Source organism: Bos indicus x Bos taurus, chromosome 16 (assembly GCF_003369695.1).
Source record: "Bos indicus x Bos taurus breed Angus x Brahman F1 hybrid chromosome 16, Bos_hybrid_MaternalHap_v2.0, whole genome shotgun sequence".
NCBI classification, from domain to species: Eukaryota; Metazoa; Chordata; class Mammalia; order Artiodactyla; family Bovidae; genus Bos; species Bos indicus x Bos taurus.
This window is the reverse complement of record NC_040091.1, coordinates 67289359-67310796: the sequence shown is the minus strand read 5'-3', so window position 1 is coordinate 67310796 and position 21438 is coordinate 67289359. Positions and strand designations below refer to the sequence as shown.

Here is a 21438-nt window from a genome sequence, read left to right as displayed (position 1 = left end):
CATAAGATCAGTTTCACATTATTTATTAAGAATTACACCCAAAATATTAAGGACTATAGAAAATTGCTACACTTTATATATATATATATATATATATATCTCACATATTGAAAATCAACTCTTGCAGGAAGAGTGACTTCACACTTTTTAAAAGTCAAGTTGGGGTACATCAATTAAAGTTATAATTGCATTTGTGTTTTGCATATAGAGCTTAATTAAATCAGCTGTCATTGTCTGCAATAACTAAGGACAGTTTATTAGAAAAAAAATCCTACAATAAGTTGTTAACATGCAAGTATTTTTCAAAGAGATTGTTGAAAAAGTCATTTATGTTGTTCTGTTAACTCTGAAATAGATGTGGGCTACTTCAGAGGCACAGAAGAGGAGATAGAGAGGTACTTTGTTGATCTCCAGGATCCTTCTCCCCAGACCCTGCTGGGCTGGCCCCAAATTCAAATTCAGAATTCCCCTGACCCTTCCTACTTCCAGTCAAAATAGTCATAACAAAAATTCGGTGTTGACTACGATACAGATGGCACGGCACTTGAGAGATCCTGAATGTATGCTTTGTGTAAATCAAATTTATTCATTAAAGATAACATGTTTCTATGGCATTAATATTATAACAAATGAAAACTACTGGTCCTCAATTGAGTTTGTCTACTTTTTACAAGTTGTATAAAAATTACTTTTAATTTATTATGGGCTCATGAGTTAGATTTGAAGAAAATTATTAGCAGTAGTTTATTAGCTGTGATTTGAAATATTTTTTTCATGTTTTTGGTATGAATTAGCTATAAGAAGTTAACAGAATTCTAATGAGGTAGTATTGAAGAGGTAAATAAACTATCAAGCTTGAATTTAAGTATCATATTGTGTTCAACTGTTGATGAATCTAATCGTCCAAAAGCTGCCCTTATTCATAAAAGGAGAACAGATCCCCCTAGACTTACGATGGAGTTACATCATCCCAATAAGCCTACTGTAAGGGGAAAATTTTGCCAGATGCATCAGGCATTTTTTTTTTTTAATTTTTTTTACTTTACAATATTGTATTGGTTTTGCCATACATCAACATGCATCTGCCACGAGTGTACACATGCTCCACATCCTGGAGAGGGAGAGGGGGATGATTTGGGAGAATGGCATTAAAACATGTATAATATCATATAAGAAATGAATCACCAGTCCAGGTTCGATGCAGGATACAGGAAGCCTGGGGCTGGTGCACTGGGATGACCCAGAGGGATGGTATGGGGAGGGAAGTGGGAGGGGGGTTCAGGCATGCATTTAATACATCTAATCTACTAAACACCACAACTTAGTCTAGCCTACCTTAAACATGCTCAGAAACTTACATTTAGCCTACAGTTGGGCAAAATCATCTACCACAAAGTCCACTTTATAATAAATGTTGAAGAGCTCACATAATTTATAGAATGCTATACTGAAAGCAAAAAACAGAATGCTTGATAGGGTGCAGATGGTTTTAAGTATATGGGTTGTTTACCATTGTGATTGCATGGCTGACATGCCTGGGAGTGGCAGCTTGCTATTGGGAAGGAGTATCGTACTCCCAATCTTATCGCTAGCCTGAAAAAGGTCAGAACTCAAAATCTGAAGTATGGTTTCTACTGAGTAATGTCACTTTTGCACTGTCATACAGTTAAAAACTTGTCAGTTGAACCATAGTAAGTCAGGGACCACTTGTATTCTCTAATACGAATAGTATGTTTTGATATATAATAACTAAAAGGAATAAAGATGCTCTAGTAAAACTGATTCCACTGTAGATATATACACTGGAATACTACTCAGCCATAAAAAGGAATGCGTTTGAGTCAGTTCTAATGAGGGAGACAAACCTAGAGCCTATTATACAGAGTGAAGTAAATCAGAAAGAGAAATATAAATATCATATACATAGATCATACAAATATACGGAATCTAGAAAGATGCTACTGATGAATTTCTTTTCAGGGCAGCAATGGAGAAACAGGCATAGAAAACAGACCTAAGGACACGGGGAAGGGGAGGGGAGGAGGGAGAGGGTAAGATGTATGGAGAGAGTAACATGGAAACTTACATTACCATATGTAAAACAGATAGCCAATGGGAATATGCCATATGACTCAGGAAACTCAAACAGGGCTCTGTGACAATCTAGCGGGGTGGGGTGAGGAGGGAAATGCAAGGTACATGGGTGTACCTATGGCTGATTTTTGTTGATGTATGACAGAAAACCACAAAATTTTGTAAAGCAAATATCCTTCAATTAAAAAAAGTAAGGGGCAAAAAAAAAAAAAAAAAAAGGATTCTCAGGAATCAGTAGTTTCTATGAACTCCACAACCTCAATGTCAAAACAATAGTTAAGAGGTAAAAGCATATATTTTTAGCAAATAATTATGTTGATTCATCTAAAATATTGATAGCATTAGAATAATTACAATTTTATGAAGATTTAACTTTATATGTATGTGTTAATGAAGTTTATCAGTATAGTATAATTATGATCAATGCAAGCATGTTTTTACAATACCTAGTTCTTCTTCCATTGTGGAACCTTTACTTTGTGATCCAGAAACTCCCAAGACTCTGTTGAACAATATAGAAAAGGCACTACCCCAGACACCTAAAGAAGAGCAAACACAGAATATGACTTAGAATGTACCAAGATTCAAAACAGTCAAACAAACTCATGGTAGATTGGGATCACTTACCCATTAAGAAATGCAAGGGGTTTTCTTCGTATTTCTTTACAACTGTTCCCATAAAAAATTTGCTTCCAAATAAGTCAGGCGCCATAAAAGTACCATATTTAGCCATGCCAATCTCAAATGGACTAAATTCAACCCAATCTGAAATGATTTTTAAAAATGCAATCCATTACTAGAAAAATACTACAGAGATATACACACAGATTACTCCAACACTGGCATAATTATTCTCATTCATTTAAAATATTTTTAAAAATTAACAACTATCTATCATATATATGAGAGTGAAAAGTGTTAGTCACTCAATTGTGTCTGACTCTCTGCAACTCCATGGACTGTAGCCTGCCAGGTTCCTTTGTCCATGAGATTCTCCAGGCAGGAATACTGGAGTGGGGAGCCATTCCCTTCTCCAGGGGATCTTCATCACCCAAGGATTGAGCCTGGGTCTCCTACATTGCAGGCAGATTCTTTACCGTCTGAGTCATCACGGGAGGAGAAGGGGGTGACAGACGATGAGATGGTGGATGGCATCATTGACACAATGGACATGAGTCTGAACAAACTCCAGGAAATAGTGAAGGACGGGGAAATCTGGCATGCTGCAATCCATGGGGCAGCAAAGAGTCAGACACGTCTTAGCGACTGAACAGCAACGAACAACCATGTGTATGACATATAGAAATTGGGGAGGAAGCTCACAGATGAATAAGATGAGAACACAAAAGGATTCCTTACTTTGCACAAATTGAATATCCTTTGGCATTTAAAAACTCAGACATCTATTATAAAGTCCATCTTAATTAGACAGTTTTAAAACTGCTGACTCAGATGTTTAAAATACATGGAGGAGACAAAAGAAATTAAACTCTTTCTGATAATGGAAGCAGACTATAAAAATGGAAGAAAGTGGTGTCTAACATTTGCCTTTTCTTCATCTTTCCTTAATTTTGCTTATTAACCATTATTTTAACTCAAAAGATTACAAAGCAAAGCTTTTATATTGTATATATTCAGAAATGCATAGGAATAGAGCCAACAGAGTTTATTTTCTCAGAGCAGAGGCGCTGCAGCCAGAAACTTGGGCTCAAATTCTGTTCTGTTGTTTATTAACTATGAAGCTTTGGGTAGATTACATGTGTTCTCTGTGTCTTAGTTTCTTAATCTGTAAAATGCTAATAAAATCAGTAGATAGTTTGCAAGATTTTGGGAAGGAACCAATGAGTTAAGAAACTTAAAGAACTTAGAAGAGGACATAGTACATTTTAATCACTCAGAAAATAGTAGCCACTATTATATTTCATGTATTCCTGTGGTTATAACTATGTCTAAAAATCATCTGAATCTTAATATATCCAAACAGAATTCCTAGCTCTGAATCCCACTTCCTTGTCAGTCTCTCAATCTTGCCCTTCTTTGTAAATGGTACTTCTTTTCATATATTCATACCACCATCCATACTATCCTTACCACAGTTTAGAATAACTTTTTTAGAGTTTAGATTTTTTTTGATGTGGAAAAAGTTTAAAGTCTTTATTGAATTTATTACAAGATTGCTAAATGTTGCTTTTTTGGCCACAAGGCATGTGTGATCTCAGCTCCCCAACAAGATGGCAAACTCACACCCCCTGCATTGGAAGGCGATCACTTAACTACTGGACTGCCAGAGAAATCTGGCAGGATTTTTCTTGATGGTCCTTTTTCTCTTATATCTCAAAGAGAAAAAAATCAAGTTCTGTAGGCTCTATCATCAGATGTGGTTAGAAACTGGCTAGTGATCCACTTGTTCACCAAGACCATACTGGTATAAGCTGCCATACTCTCCCCTGGATCCTCACAATAGCCTCTTAAAACATCTTCTCTATTCCCCTACTATCTTTTAGATACCCTGTTGCCAGAATGAATTTTTAAAGATACAAATCACAGCATACTAATGCCAGTTGAAAACTTTCCAATGGCTTCTTATTTACTGAAATAGAAACACGGTCGAGAAATGTTCATGATGGTCTGGCTCATGCTCCCTGACTGACCCATGTCCTAAACAATCTTCTAGCACATTTTGTCTTGCTTATTCCACTTCAGCCACATACCTTCTTAATTTTCTCCAAGAGACCAAGCTCATTCCCACCTTGCAGCCCTTATGCTCACTATTTCCTTCTGTAATCATAAGGCTTGCTCCTTTTTACCCTTTAGTTCAAAGTCTTTGTTGACCATTTTCTATGGAATCCAACTACCATGCATCCCTGCCTAACCCCAAACCCTCTGTCCTCCTTTTTCATCTGTTTTCCCCTTTCTAAAATTTTTGCGTCTTTAACCCCTTATCCAACAATCTAAAATCCAAATAACTCCAAAATTCACATTGGATTTAGCTATTGGATTTTGCAATTCCTTTGCTATTCATTCGATGGTAAAATTTGCCCTGAACTCATTTAGTAGAAAACCAGTCTTAATCTTTATATGAGGCTTAATCTTTACATATCCCACTCAATGTGAATATCAATACATCCCACTGGAGAAATCACTATTTGATTATAAGACCCCAGTCAGACATTGTGGAATATATATTATAAGCACATATAATATGTAGTGTAAGTATATTTTATAACTTCAAAATCTAAAGTATTCTGAATTTTAAAACATCTGTCCTCAAAGTTGTGGGAAAAAAATCATGGATATGTATGTTTTTATTATTTACTCAATAATATAGAACGTTCTACTTTTGTAAAACAAGTTATAAACCACAATTGTGATGAGAACACAATGCAATTCAATTCACATCAAAGCCAAATGGCACATATACCCTTCATGACAAAGTGGTATGTTTTATAATGATTTACATAGAGTTAGTGAGACATGACTAGCAATGAATCAGAGACCATTAGGAAACTTTATGTATCACCACAAGTAAATTCTTATCTGTGAGTTTCACACCCTTATCCACAGTACTGAAACAAAGATTTCCTGGTTCCTACTTCTCCAGCAATCTCGTCTTGTTTAATGCTGTGGTTTTGGGCACACAGTAAAGAGAGACATTTTTGAGAGGCAGATTTGCTCTCTGATCCTTACTGAAGAAGTCACCATGGTATTTTGACTACTATTTCTCTGCTGCTGATCTAGTACATTTCAAACTTGAACTTCTCTCATGAACCTCCATCTGTTCGTCTCCAGCTCCCTGCTGTGCATTTATACTTGAGGATGCTGTCATCACATCCCACTACACTTGCCTGGAAAGGAATTCATCACCTTTCTTCCTGGTCTAGCTCACCTGTTTCTATAAACCATGCTATCACAGCCCAGAAAAAAAACTCTTAACTGAAATCACTCCTATACCCACTCACATCAAATCCATCCATCCATCACACATTACACTGGTAATATTTAAGCTTTTCACATGCATCTTCTCCTCTCTTTCCTTATCAGTATCTCCCTAGTTCTAAGCCCTTATTTACAAAAACATAGTAATACCACGGCTGTTAGTTTCTTTCTGTGCCAAGCTACCCATATGAACTATTAAAATACCTTTTTTTTTTTTTCAAAAACACAACTTAAATAGCTTCCTACCAAAAATCATTAAATGTTTCCCCTTATCATAATTGAATAGAAACATTTCTATCTGGAAGTCAAATCTTTCTATATAGCTTGACACTAATGGTTTTTCCAAATATACCATCCACTCTTCACCAGTTCATACATTAACCAAATCTAGTGTCTTTTTACTGCTCGCTGAAACATACCTTTGGCTTCCCTTCTGAGCATTTTCTTATACTGTTTTACACAAAGATGATGTTTCACCCCCAATTGGTAGATCTTTCCAAGTTCAACTTGAACCTGAGTTCTACCACCTTTATGAAGTCTTTCTTACAACTACACTAAATCTCTAATATCTTACATTTTATGTCAGGTCTATATACTCTAACAGACAACAGCATTTTATGTGTATTTTTCTTGCCAATAGGAATGGAATTTTCTTGAGGAAGAAAATTCTATGTTTTTCATCTGTATGGAATTTTCTTGAGGAAGAAAATTCTATGTTTTTCTTCTGTAATGTCTGTTAAGGGACTTAACATGATGTGAAGTTGTAAATTATGCTCAGTAATTGAAATTCACTGACAACGCAAATTAAAGTTTGAAATCCTATCAGAAATGTAGTGAAGTAGAGGAGTCAAAAATATGTAACCAATTAAACAACTAACGTTTATTTGTTTAAAGTCTTCAAAAGGTTAAAGTGTTTAAAACTTTTCTAAGAGAGAAGAAAAACATTCTCTAGTATTATTGAAATAAAGTTTATAAAACTTCTGTAAGCTAAGATAACAGGGATCTTTGACTTTTTATAATATAATTCAAATAATATTTTAACTTTTTTCCTGAATAGCCGATCCATTTTAATCCAAGCAAATTTTAATGGCATAAAGTATAGACATGTCTCTCTCTCTTTTTTTTCCCCACAACTCAAGCTCTTTGAACATTCATAACATGCCCCTTTGAATGTCTTATCTGCGTACAAAATCCACATAACTAATGCTTCATGGTTTTGTCCAACTCTGTTGGAAGAAACCACTTGAACCTCCTTATCATAGAAGCTTAACAATGAAGGTTAATGGGGCTTCTCTTATCTCGGTAACGATATCTCAGTTAGGCAGCTGGCCCAAATCAGGCACATTCATGTTGAAAGACTACTAATTGAACATAAAGTAGCCTTTTCTTACTCTAGATGAATCAAAAATATTCACTTGCTAAAATATTATTGTGAAGTCAAGTGGGCCTTAGAAAGCACCACTACCAACAAAGCTAGTGGAGGTGATGGAATTCCAGTTGAGCTATTCCAAATCCTGAAAGATGATGCTGTGAAAGTGCTGCACTCAATATGCCAGCAAATTTGGAAAACTCAGCAGTGGCCACAGGACTGGAAAAGGTCAGTTTTCATTCCAATCCCAAAGAAAGGCAATGCCAAAGAATGCTCAAACTACCGAACAATTGCACTCGTTTCACACGCTAGTAAAGTAATGCTCAAAATTCTCCAAGCCAGTCTTCAGCAATATGTGAACTGTGAACTTCCAGATGTTCAAGCTGGTTTTAGAAAAGGCAGAGAAACCAGAGACCAAATTGCCAACATCTGCTGGATCATCGAAAAAGCAAGATTGTTCCAGAAAAACATCTACTTCTGCTTTATTGACTATGCCAAAGCCTTTGACTGTGTGGATCACAATAAACTGTGGAAAATTCTGAAAGAGATGGGAATACCAGACCACCTGACCTGCCTCTTTAGAAACATGTATGCAGGTCAGGAGGCAACAGTTAGAACTGGACATGGAACAACAGACTGGTTCCAAATAGGAAAAGGAGTACGTCAAGGCTGTACATTGTCACCCTGCTTATTTAACTTAGATGCAGAGTACACCATGAGAAATGCTGGGCTGAAAGAAGCACAAGCTGGAATCAAGATTGCCAGGAGAAACATCAATAACCTCAGATATGCAGATGACACCACCCTTATGGCAGAAAGTGAAGAGGAACTGAAAAGCCTCTTGATGAAAGTGAAAGAGGAGAGTGAAAAATTTGGCTTAAAGCTCAACATTCAGAAAACAAAGATCATGGCATCTGGTCCCATCCCTTCATGGGAAATAGATGGGGAAACAGTGAAAACAATGTCAGACTTTATCTTTTTGGGCTCCAAAATCACTGCAGATGGTGATTGCAGCCATGAAATTAAAAGACGCTTACTCCTTGGAAAGAAAGTTATGACCAACCTAGATAGCATATTGAAAAGCAGAGACATTACTTTGCCAACAAAGGTCCATTTAGTCAAGGCTATGGTTTTTCCAGTGGTCATGTATGGATGTGAGAGTTGGACTGTGAAGAAAGCTGAGCGCCGAAGAACTGATGCTTTTGAACTGTGGTGTTGGAGAAGACTCTTGAGAGTCCCTTGGACTGCAAGGAGATCCAACCAGTCCATTCTAAAGGAGATCAGCCCTGGGTGTTCTAATGGAAGGAATGAGGCTAAAGCTGAAACTCCAGTACTTTGGCCACCTCATGCGAAGAGTTGACTCACTGGAAAAGACTCTGATGCTGGGAGAGATTGGGGGCAGGAGGAGAAGGGGACGACAGAGGATGAGATAGCTGGATGGCATCACTGACTCGATGGACAAGAGTTTGAGTGGACTCTGGGAGTTGATGATGGGCAAGGAGGCCTGGCATGCTGCGATTCATTGGGTCGCAAAGAGTCGGACACAACTGAGTGACTGAACTGAACTGAAAATATTATTCATTCTTTAATTATTTTACCGAGATTTTCTCTTGAGAACAGCCACTGACTGGAAGTATAGAATAAAAAGAGTCAACTGTGAAAATGCCCTAAGAATCATAACAGTAATAACAAAACTATTATACTTTAATATGTTTTTTTTACACATTCAGTATTATCCATATCTCATTCAATTGTCTTAGTAGCTCTGTAAGATAAACTGATTTATTAATATCCTTTTTAATAATGAAAATAAGAATCAGAGAGAATAATAGACCCACTTAAGGTGTATATTTACTAAACAATTTCCAAGCATTCCAAGACTTCAAAAGGCACCAGCTAAAGGAAAACAAACAAACAAAACAACAACAACAACAAAAACAATTTATCATGCCCTTTTCTTTTCATATATGATAGAACGTGAATCAAGAGAAGTTCTAGATACACAAGCTGGATTTAGAAACAGCAAAGGAACCGGAGGTCAAATTTCCAACATCTGTTGGATCATAGAAAAAACAAGAGAATTATAGAAAAACACAAACTGCTGCTTCGTTGACTACACTAAAGCCTTTGATTGTGTGGATCACAAAAACCATGGAAAATTCTTAAAGATACCAGACCACTTTACCTGCCTCCTGAGAAACTTGTATGCAGGTCAAGAAGCAACAGTTAGAACCAGACAGAGAACAACAGACTGGTTCCAAATTGGGAAAGGGGTACATCAAGGCTGTATATTGTCACCCTGCTTATTTAACTTCTATGCAGAGTACATCATGGAAAATGATGGGCTGGATGAAGCACAAGCTGGAATCAAGATTGCCAGGAGAAGTATCAATAAACTCAAAACGCAGATGACATCACTCTAATGGCAGAAAGCAAAGAGGAACTGAAGAACCTCTTGATGAAGAGGAAAGAGAGAGTAAAAAAACTGGCTTAAACTCAATATTCAAAAAACTAAAATCATGGCATCTGGTCCCATCACTTCATGGCAAGTAGATGGGGAAACAGTGGAAACAGTGTCAGACTTTATTTTTTTGGGCTCCAAAATCACTGCAGATGGTGACTGCAGCCATGAAATTAAAAGATGCTTGCTCCTTGGAAGAAAAACTATGACAAACCTAGATAGCATATTAAAAAGCAGAGACATTACTTTGCCAACAAAGGTCCATCTTAGTCAAAGCTATGGTTTTTCCAGTGGTCACGTATGGATGTGAGAGTTGAACCATACAGAAGGCTGAGTGCTGAAGAACTGATGCTTTTGAACTGTGGTGTTGGAGAAGACTCTTGAGAGTCCCTTGGACTGCAAGGAGATCCAACCAGTCCATCCTAATGGAAATCAACCCTGAATATTATTCATTGGAAGCACTGATGCTGAAGCTGAAGCTCCAATACTTTGGCCACCTGATATGAAGAGCCAACTCACTGAAAAAGACCCTGATACTGGGAAAGATTGAAGGCAGGAGGAGAAGGGGACAAAAGAGGACGAGATGGTTGGATGGCATCACTGACTCAACGGACATGAGTTTGAGAAAGTTCCGGGAGACAGTGAAGGACAGGGAGTACTGGCATGCTGCAGTCCACGGGGTTGTAAAAAGTTGGACATGACTGTCAACTGACAACAACAATGATCTCTTTCACAAAATGTGGTTCCTTATTACTGCTGAGTATGCCATGATTATCTTAGAATCCTAGGATATCCTAGAATAAAATTGAATGTCTTAATCTCCATCTGACAACTAAATTTGCTTTCATATACAAATTCCATTCATCTTTAAAATCCAGACCTCTAACTTTTTTTCATACAGTTCTCACAGAAGATTCCAAATTGTTAAGATTTACTGAAACTTCATTTGGGCTTACAATTAAGTTCTTCACGTACTTTATCTCATTTATTTAGCAAAAACTATGAGAATGTCATCTTCACTGTAACAGATGAGGAAACAGGCTAAAAAATATCATAATTTGGCCAAGGAAACAGTGCATAGTAGCATTCCGCTCTTATTTTGCCTTAACTTCTCTAATAACTGTTGTAAATTTCTCAAACAGATTACTAGGTCTTACAGGAAAAGGAGAACATACTGTGGAGGGAAAGAGAGTTCATACTTCATGCCCTGAGCACTACATTCTACATCATCAGCAATCAGAGAAATCAATATTTTCATAAAAGGAACAAAGTATTTTAAGACTACTTACTTTGTATGTGGCAATCATTGAATCTTTCTGAAATTTTGTTTTTTCTTCTTTGAAGCAATGCTAAATATATCTCCCTCCCTCCCTAGGTTATAGTTAATATTGAATAAGATAATAAATATGATAAGTGCTTTCTGAACAATATGCATGAGAAATATTTTAGTCAAGACAATTGATAAACACTTGTTGAATGAGTGATTTCCAGGTGTACTGCTTTTATAAACTATTCCAAATCTTGCTTGAGGGTAGTCAGTTGAAGAAAAAGTGAGACTTGGAAAAAATGCAAAAGAATTCTAGATATAAATCTAGAATTAAGTTCATTCCATTTACAATGATTTTTTTTAAGCTCATGATGTCCCTAATGTCACTGAGGTACTTTTCCTAAAAATATAATGAACCCTCCCAGCCACAGTCATAGATGCCACCACACTGCAACCAGGACTGACAGTGGCCTCCAGAAAGAAGCAGAGCATCATGTATTTTGAGAGCACTCACCCAGAAGCAGAGCTACAGAAGAAATAAATGTTTATATCTGAGACTTAACAGAATGAGGCACTTTATTCACCCTCTATCACAAATATAGACTGGTACTTTTAAGGTGCTAAATTATAAAAATTAGAATAAAGTTTTAAATGATAAAATATGTCATGTAACCCAAATTAATGAACAGACAAGCAGCAAGCAACAAGATATGCACTGCCTAAAACAGGCAGGCTATTTTGTTAAAAATCCTTGACAAATGGATAATTAAGATTGAATATTGACTACATTCATGATTTACTTTTTTATATCTCCTTTCCCACTGATTTGAATGAACATATATTAGTAACTAGTTTCATAGGATATCTCTACAACCAGAAAATTATCTAGTGTAAAATATTCTTAGATTTTCAAATGTTTTTATGTTACAGAAAGTATATTAAAATAAGCAACTAAAATTGTTTATGATCTTCCTCTAAAGAAAATCATTAAGAACCACAGTTCTGAGTTTCCAGGAAATGTTTTGCAAGAGGAAATTCCATACCTGCAAACATCAGCTCTGAGACATCGGGTTTGACATGGAGACAGGTGAAAAGCGGCAGAGGACACTGCCCAGTATTGACTTTTTCCTTCAAACTACTCAGGGTAGTGTTCATTCTCTGTCCACAGAAGAAAGGAAAGGTTTTACATATATAAACGGTTACAGATAAGAAAAAAAAAATCTACATCAAATAGTGCTTCCAACCAAGACCCTTAAAACTTTTATGATAAAAATTAGCCTTATTATTATCTAGAAATCTCTAATCCTGAAAAAAATAAAAGCTCACTGGAAGTAATTATCTTCATTCTAAAAAACAGCCATAACTCTGGGGACTATGTTGACATTTGAGCTGGAAAATGATTTGGCAGTGATAGAGCCCAGAAGGAAGTCAGTCCTCAGATTCTCTGGCACAGGCTCCACCCGCCTACTTTATCTTCTGATAAAATATCACCCTATGATCATGTGTCAAATGTGTTTCTTCCATGTGATTCATTCCTTTTGTTCTGGCTTTCTCCAGGCAACCTCCATTCTTCCTCTGCCACTTAAATATTACTTGTCTTCACCTCTTTATCTAAAAATATTGCTACTTGGGCAGATGAGCAGTTGAGGGTTAAAATATGTAGCTTTCTAAAGAAAAAGAATACAAAAGTATTTCCCTATACATCAAAACTGCCACATGGGGAGTTCCCTGGAAGTCCAGGGGTTAGGACTCCTCACTCAAACTGCTGAGAGTGTGGGTTCTGTCCCTGGTTGGGGAATGAAGATCCCAAAAGCCAAGCAGCACAGCCCACCACAACAACAACAACATATAACTGACACACACAGCTAGAATAAATTAGTAGGCACAATTGCAGCATGAAATGTAGACGAGTTACATCTGGCAGGGAGTATGTACTCAGTGCATGTTTACAGGGTAATGGGAGTCAACTGACTTTTACAAAAATGCATCACATTTTGTTTTATTTTAAAACATGATATACATGGTCTTCTTGTATTAAAAGGATTGTAGACTGAGACAGAGCTTACATTGTGAATTAGTGTTTCTCCTATTAACATCCCGAAGATATCAGTAAAGGTGACAGGTTGTCCAGAACTTTTTTTCCTCCATAAAGACTCAACATATCTTTTAATTTTCTGTGGTGTGAGAAGTAAAAGAGGGTTGTGGCTGACATTTTTCATTAGCTCTTTGTTAATCTCCTCTGGCCCTTTCTCTGGAAAATCAGGGTGAGAATATAAGGTCGACATATACCTGTAAAGAAAATAAAAGATACTCAGTAAGGATAAAGGGCATCACATAGTAAGTAGTCTTCAAAGAAAGCAGGCATCTCTGCTATCAGAAAAAGAAAGAATACTGGAAGTAGTTGATTAACTGATCTTCTGATTGAAGCTGCTGCTGCTGCTAAGTCGCTTCAGTCGTGTCTGACTCTGTGTGACCCCAGAGACGGCAGCCCACCAGGCTCCCCTGTCCTTGGGATTCTCCAGGCAAGAACACTGGAGTGGGTTGCCATTTCCTTCTCCAATGCATGAAAGTGAAAAGTGAAAGTGAAGCCGCTCAGTCGTGTCAGACTCTTAGTGACCCCATGGACTGCAGTCTACCAGGCTCCTCCGTCCATGGGATTTTCCAGGCAAGAGTAGCAGAGTGGGTTGCCATTGCCTTGTCCATCTGGTTGAAGATATTAACTCATTTAAGAAAAGAATGCATCAATCAGAAAATAGCTGGTCTACAATAGACGTAAAGGGGAAGTCTCAGAGGAAACACTGGACTTCCCTTGCATAGTCCAGAGGAGAGAATGCCAACTGGGCCAACTCTCCACTCTCTATTCTCCAGGAATGGGCATCCTTATCTGACCATCAGACACTGATGACACAACACATTGAGAGCCTTGTGAATAAATGGGACTTTTCTGGATATAATGGGCTTTCCTGGTGGCTCAGACAGTAAAGAACCCGCCTGTAGTGCAGGAAATCTGGCTTTGATCCCTGGGTCAGGAAGATGCTTTGGAGAAGGAAATGGCAGCCCACTCATTCTTGCCTGGAGAATTCCATGGACAGAGGAGCCTGGTGGGCTATAGTCTATGGGTTCCCAAAGAGTTGATCACGACTGAGAGATTAACACTTCACTTTTTTTTTCCAGTATATAATACTAGTCAAACAATCTGATAATTTCACTTTTCATGGTGATTATCTATAGGTAGAGAATGTGCTATCCAGACTATTGTGAATGCCTAATTCTCCTGATACATGTGGTTTTTGTTTTAATTGTCCATTGGCCAACAAGACAAAAATCCCAAGTCTTGCCAACTGTAAGTCTCGGAATTTTTGAGCATACAAATCTAATGGTGAAATCCTAGAGAGAATAGCGCTGTCAGGTAAATGCTTTCTTATGAAGATTCTGGCACCAGCCATTTGGCCACTTAAGGTGATGCTGGAAATCAACATGTAGCTTAGTATTTGATAACTGAGATGATAAATGAAGTTACAGTTTTCCTGGAAACCAGTATCTTTACTACCGTAGCTCTCATACTAAATATTAATTATTAGTTTTCTTGTCTCCCTTAATTAGTTGTGATCACCATCAGGGAAAGCTTTACTCATTTATATCTGTTTTTATCTCAATGATTAGCCAATGCCTAGTATATGACAAGCATGCTTGTTTTGAACTGTTGAACTGAGAGCACAAAATAATGAAATATTCCACCACTTCATCCAACCAAAGAGAATATAGTGAATATATATAAATCTCCTGTTTCCTTATATTCAAGTCAAATTGCCACCACAATGATTTATTTTCCCTTCATACAGAGGAGAAAACTAACTCTGGTATGTTCTAGGCCTGAGCAGGCTAATTGCTCATCAGACTTGTGATAGCTTTCAATTCTTCTGTTTTAAAGATAAGCAGAGGATTGATAAATTTAATGTTCACAGTTCCCCAGTTAGTAACAGAAGAATTCAAATTTAAATTTTTCCTCTCCCCTGATAGGTTTTATTTCTTAAAAAGTCTTTAAAATGATTTCAGGTCTTAGAGACCAAATGATTCCCACTACATATTGAATTGGAATTTTTTGCTGGATTCAGAGTTATTTAGAAACAAACTGAGATTAACCATAATTTAACAAATGGAGAGTGATTATAGACTGAAAATGGAACATATGCTCTGCAAAAAATTAAAAATTCTTAAAACAGCTTTATTACACAAACATTTCTTAACATTAATGTTAAGGATTCTTAACATTTCTCATAACATGCAATAGTATCACTGACTCAATGGACATGAATCCGAGCAAAATCCAGGAGATAGTGAAGGGCATGGGAGCCTGGCATGCTGCAGTCCATGGGGTCACAAAGAATCAGACACAACTTAGAGACTGAACACAACGACAAAGATTAAGTAAAACAGGCTTACTCTGAACTCAAGCCTGGTATAATTAACAAATATCTACTAAAAATATAGCTGACGTTGCTAGAAAGATGGAGAGTCCATTCATTTCTATAGCTACTCCAAGGTCTACTACATGATTCATCTATATAAACTAAGATCCAATTCTGGACCTCATCATACTTTTCAATAAATTCACATATTGGTGTAATGATATTGGTTTATATTTAAAGATACAATAAAAATGGAAAAACAAAAATTATCTTTGAGTCTCTAAGTGATCAGTTCTGGAACTATTCAGAATGTGTTTCATCCTTTATGACAACATTGAGAAATTTTTTATTGGTCTCACTTATTATTAAGAATAAGTTCTACATCCATGGACCACTGGCTTGCCCTTAACTTATAAAAAATGTATATTATGTAACTATGCATTGTTTGGATTTAGCCTTGAATTCTAGAAAACTTAAACCTAAGCCTATATCTCATGCCTCCCAAAGCTACAGGTTATAGCATGAATTTTTAATTTAATTTATAGTTCTATACATATATACATACAACACACACATACTGATACTTTTTTCCCACTTCTATCTTTATGGTATGAAATCCAGTTTTACTTTACTTGTAAACTACATTAAATCATTTCCTTAATGAAGCAGGATTAAAAACAAGGAAAAGGAAAAGAATCTACATAATGTCAGTAGAAATCAACTCAGTCACAGAATAATTTTTTTAAAGGTAGGTGAAAAGGAAACAATATGATAATTCTGCTATTGGAAGTTGTTTTTAACAGTTCAGCAGAAAGATGTAATTACTCAAATCTCATTTACATTACTTAAGACTTCTCTATATTTAGTTGATCTTTTAGTGAATTAATGCATGATTTTAACAAGCGCCTCATAAATTTCCTCCAGAAAAACCTGGAGCCTCCTCTTTTTTTGTTCCTTCCTCCCAATGTTAGCCACTGGATCTAGATTGAAAATCCTTCCTCTTAGGTTAAGGGATTGCTCAAAATCTAGGACTTTGTGCCACAATTTCAGACATAGGTCTTTATAAGAGGTCAAACGTATATGGACGTCAGCTCAATTCTCTGTTTTTGCTCCGTGTAGAATGGCTGCAGTCCATTTTCTGCTATCTAAAGGTTGAAGTTATCTCATTCACATAGGGAGTCTCTTTCCCCTTTCTTTATTCCTCTCTCATGAGAAGGTTGGCTCAAGTATACAAGTCCCATAGAGAGACAGAAAGACCTAGAACACCTCAACCATTTGCACTGGAGCTGATTTCTCTGCTTGTTCAGTATTTATAAGCCAATTTCCCTTAGAATTAACAACTGTGAATTGGATAGTGAATTGGAACTGTGAATCATTGTGGTGACATCTATGACTTGAATTTTTGCTTTGGTGATGGCTAAAAATGGAATAGAGGTCAATGGCCAATTTTCCTAAAATAACTTTTTTTTTTAACTTTTGTATTCATCTTTATGTTTTTCAACATATTTATATGATGGTGGAACACCTCATTCTCTCCATATGAATGCCTTTTAGACTAAATACAAATTAAAAAAACAAACTTAAAATTATTCCAGAGAGCAAGGAATTCTCACCTCAATTCCTGATGCCAAATCAGAGTCAATGTTTTAAAATATTAGTGCCTGGTGCCTCAGGATCTTTCTAATCATAATCTTCAGGGATAAAGATTTAGAATTTCTATGCTTAAAAAAGTTCCAGAAGTAATTCTCATATGTAACTAATGCTGCTCATGTCTTGACAAGGCCCTCGACACTGTGAAGCAAATATCCTGAAACCCTAAAGAAAGTCTTAGATTAATTTTCCCCCAAAATGCAATTACTTATGCAAATCTTCATCTAGTCATTAAATATGGGACGAGTGGGAGAGGTTCATTGGCATACAAAATAAGCATATTCCCCATCTCAAACAACATATTTTTCTAACATAATTTTCATCTTTTAGTCTACCATTTCTTATGGGTCAACTTCTATTAAAATTGGCTCATTTTTCAATGTCCCACAAATTCTTCAGACTGTTAAACTGAAAGTTTTCATTCTTGAATTTCATTTTATAGCTTCAAATCAGGTCTTAATGGTCTATAGATACAGAACTGTTCTCATTTTTCCTTTCAATGATAATGACATACAAATACAGCAGTCAATATCCAATAGTCTAGCAATCCCACTACTGGGCATATACCCAGAGAAAATCATAACTCCAAAAGACATGGTTCACTGAAGCATTATTCACAACAGCCAGGAGTGAGTGAGTGAAGTTGCTTAGTCGTGTCCGACTCTTTGCGACCCTGTGGACTGTAGCCCACCAGGCTCCTCCACCCATGGGATTCTCCAGGCAAGAATACTGGAGTGGGTTGCCATTTCCTTCTCCAGGGGATCTTCCCGAACCAGGGATCGAACCCTGGGTCGATCCCATTGCAAGGTCTCCTGCATTGCAGGCAGACGCTTAAACCTCTGAGCCACCAAGGAAGTCAACCTAAATGAGCCAGGACACGGAAGCAACCTAAATATTCATCAACAGAGGAATGAGTAAAGAAGATGAAGCATACATATACAATGGAATATTATTCAAACTATAAAAAGGAATGAAATTGGGTCTTTTGTAGAGACATGGATGGACCACCTGGAGATTGTCACACAGAGTGAAGTAAGTCAAAAAGAGAAAAACAAGTATCGTATATTAATGCATATATGTGGAATCTAAAGAAATGGTATTGAAGATCTTATTTGTAGACCAGAAATAAAGATACAGACATAGAGAGGAAACATACAGACACCAAGCGAGGGAAGGAAAGGTTGGGATAAATCGGGAGATTGGGATTGACATACACACATTATTGATAGCATGCATAAAATAGATAACCCATGAGAGCCTACTGTGTAGCACAGGGAACTCTACTCAATACTCAGGGTTGACCTAAATAGGAAAGAAATCCAAAAATAAAAAGAGGGGATATATGTATACGAATTGGTGATTCACTTTTCTGTACAGCAAAACTAACACAACATTGTAAAGCAACTCTGCTCCAATAAAAATTAATTTATTAATAAAAAAAAGGAGAAAAAAATCAACAGCCCTTTGATACTCCAGATGAACAGCTGTGCTGAGGGAGAGCACTGTGTTCACTGAGTAACAGCACACTGGCTCACTGTCACCAGTTCACTCAGGCCAGTTCTCCTGGTTGGCTAATGCTTCTATTTAATGAATAACAACCATCATCCAAAAATCATTTCAGAAATAATTACTATAGAGGTAGCAGCAATTACAAGAGAAGCTTTTGTCTTACATAAAGTTCTCTTCAGAAAACATTACATATGTCTTACATAAAGTTCTCTTCATAAAGCTCTCTCACAGAAAACATTATGGGAGGTCCCAGCCTTCTCCAGGTATTCCTGTATTACCTAACTTGTGCCAGGGAATGGTCATGTATCAGCAGAATATAAAAACTTACACAAGAGTATAATTTGTTTTTCCAAGTTTTTCCGAATCCTTTCATTTGAACTGTCTACCTTCTTACCTATACTTTTCAAAAGAAAACTGTTAATATGAATCATCCTGACCACTTTTTTTTTTGTCTCAAGAAGTATGTCTTCTCCATGGTTGACAGCTGTTTATCTTGTCCCTATCCTGTCTCTGCCCAGATCTTTCTATCCATGATCCATCTGTTTATTTATCTTTCATCTATCCCTCTACACTATTTCCTTTATCTCAGACTTCTACATAAACACTCTAGTCTCTTATTTTCTGAAAACAAAACAAAAACATTTCCTGGGTCCTATATTCCCCTTCTTGAAATAGTAAAAGGTTCCTATTAAGGTTCACATTTCCACCTTTTTTCCTTTCATATTCTATTCATTTCTTATTGGTAATTTCATGATCAAAGGTGCCCTTCATTTACCTTATCTACTTTAATTTTTGCTAAAACCATGAAAACTCTAAACCCAGTTCTAAGCAAAGCTTCTCACAGATTTTTGCTCTATTAAAATATACACTATTTGTGAAGCACGCCCCGTCCTTGACTACTTTGCACTGTCTGTTATTGCTTGTTTTCTTCTTCTTCTTTTTTTGGCCCACTAACTTTTTGGATGTTTTGGAGATCTACAAATGGAATGACTGATGATAATAACTGAAGTGGCAGAAGGTTGTGAAATTACTAAGGGAAGATGCGTAAATGTAATAGAACAAAAGGGAAGTCCTGGAGAAAAGCTAATTTAAAGGGGAAAAGTAGTAGAAGCAGAAAAAACAACAGTGAAGAGAGAGCAATCAGAGAGGATGGCGGGGAGCAAGCTAGGTGGGATCTGAAGGAGGGACAATTCAGTGTGTGAAATGTCTCAACTCCCAACCTCATCTTCCAAGACTCCCTGCAAAAGTCAAGGAAAATAACTTCAAAAGACCATTATATCTGGAAATTATGTGGTCTCCAGGTAAAAAAGGATTGTAAGAATTTTAGGAGTGCATGCATGTGCATGCTCAGTTACTTTATTCATGTCTGACTCTTTGTGACCCTGTGGACTGCAACCCACCAGGCTCCTCTGGCCATGGGATTCTCCAGGCAAGAATACTGGAGTGGGTTGCCATGCCCTTCTCTGGGGAATCTTCCCAACCTAGGAACCCACATCTCCTGTGTCTCCTCCACTGCAGATAGATTCTTTACCTATTGAGCCATCTGGGAAGGCCTTAGGAGTACATGGCCTTTAAGGAAACAGAATAAATAAAAGAAAGCTAATCTGAGGAAATCAGACACTAATGGATAGAGCAGAAATGCTGTACATATGAAACAGTGACCTACAATATTTAAATGATTGGGTGGTAATATTTAAAATTCCCTTGATTATTCTTTATTCAGAACCCTGAAAGTATTTTAGATGTGTCCCTTAATGTATAACCAAAGCAATGACTGAAGCTCTAATTAAGCCCAAATATACACCATTACACCCTGCAAATACCACTGAAGGTCTGGTCTTTCTCTATTAGATGACTTTAAGAAGACATGTTTCTTGCAATGTATTAGTCAGTGCTGGACCAAAGGGATATAAAAAAAATAATGATTAGATAAATAAAATTATCTGAAGAGTAATAATAAAATGCTTGAGTAGGTGAAGTTAATCTAAGGGTCCAAGTTTTTCCATCATATTCATATTACTCATTAAACAGGCAGGTGCCTGCTCTTTCCTTCAAGGGAAGGAATAATGATGGGCTACACCCTTCTTTCAAAAGAGATAAATCATGTTGAGGGGACAGACAAAATAGATGGCAATCATGGTTTTAGGTTCCTGTTTTTCAGCTAAAGAATCTGGTTCAAAATATTTAAGAAACTATAGATTCTTTAAATGTGACTCTCTAGGTAGAATAGACAGATGTACAAGAGAAGGTTACGGTTGAGTTGAAAGAATCCAGAATAGGGGGTGGAAACCCTGAGCTTCTATGTTGGCTCTGCTATGATTTGGACAAATCACTTGACTTCTGAGTCATATTTTCTTTGCTTGAAAAGCGAAGAAGCTCATAGCCAACTCACGGGATGAGAAGATACAGAAATCTTAAAATACAGACATATATAATATATATTGTAATTATATAATATATACCTATATATATTATATAATATATAATAATATATAATATAATTATATAATATACACTTATATAATACTTATGTTATATAATTACATACAATATAATATTATAAAAGATAAGTTTTACCACAGGCTGAATGACTAAAAGGCCTTGTAAACCATTCTGTAATAGGTGATACTTTTATTTGAGACAGCTAAGCAAGACACTTGATTTTCAATGTGATTGTGTGAGGTAAGCACACCAAAAGGTACATAGTATCATCTTTGAAAATGTTTTACAAATATATTTTTGA

At 36.6% G+C, this 21438-nt stretch overlaps 1 protein-coding gene across 1 annotated transcript in view; it reads right to left on the bottom strand.

Annotated features, from left to right (window-relative positions):
* PLA2G4A (phospholipase A2 group IVA) overlaps nt 1-21438 on the bottom strand; it is a 174333-nt gene that overhangs the window by 42992 nt on the left and 109903 nt on the right. The window contains exons 9-12 of the mRNA XM_027565600.1: nt 13194-13416; nt 12171-12285; nt 2722-2859; nt 2541-2633 (exon numbers count right to left, since the gene is read on the bottom strand). Coding sequence (XP_027421401.1) covers nt 2541-2633; nt 2722-2859; nt 12171-12285; nt 13194-13416 — 569 coding nt within the window. The remainder of the gene's footprint in view (nt 1-2540; nt 2634-2721; nt 2860-12170; nt 12286-13193; nt 13417-21438) is intronic.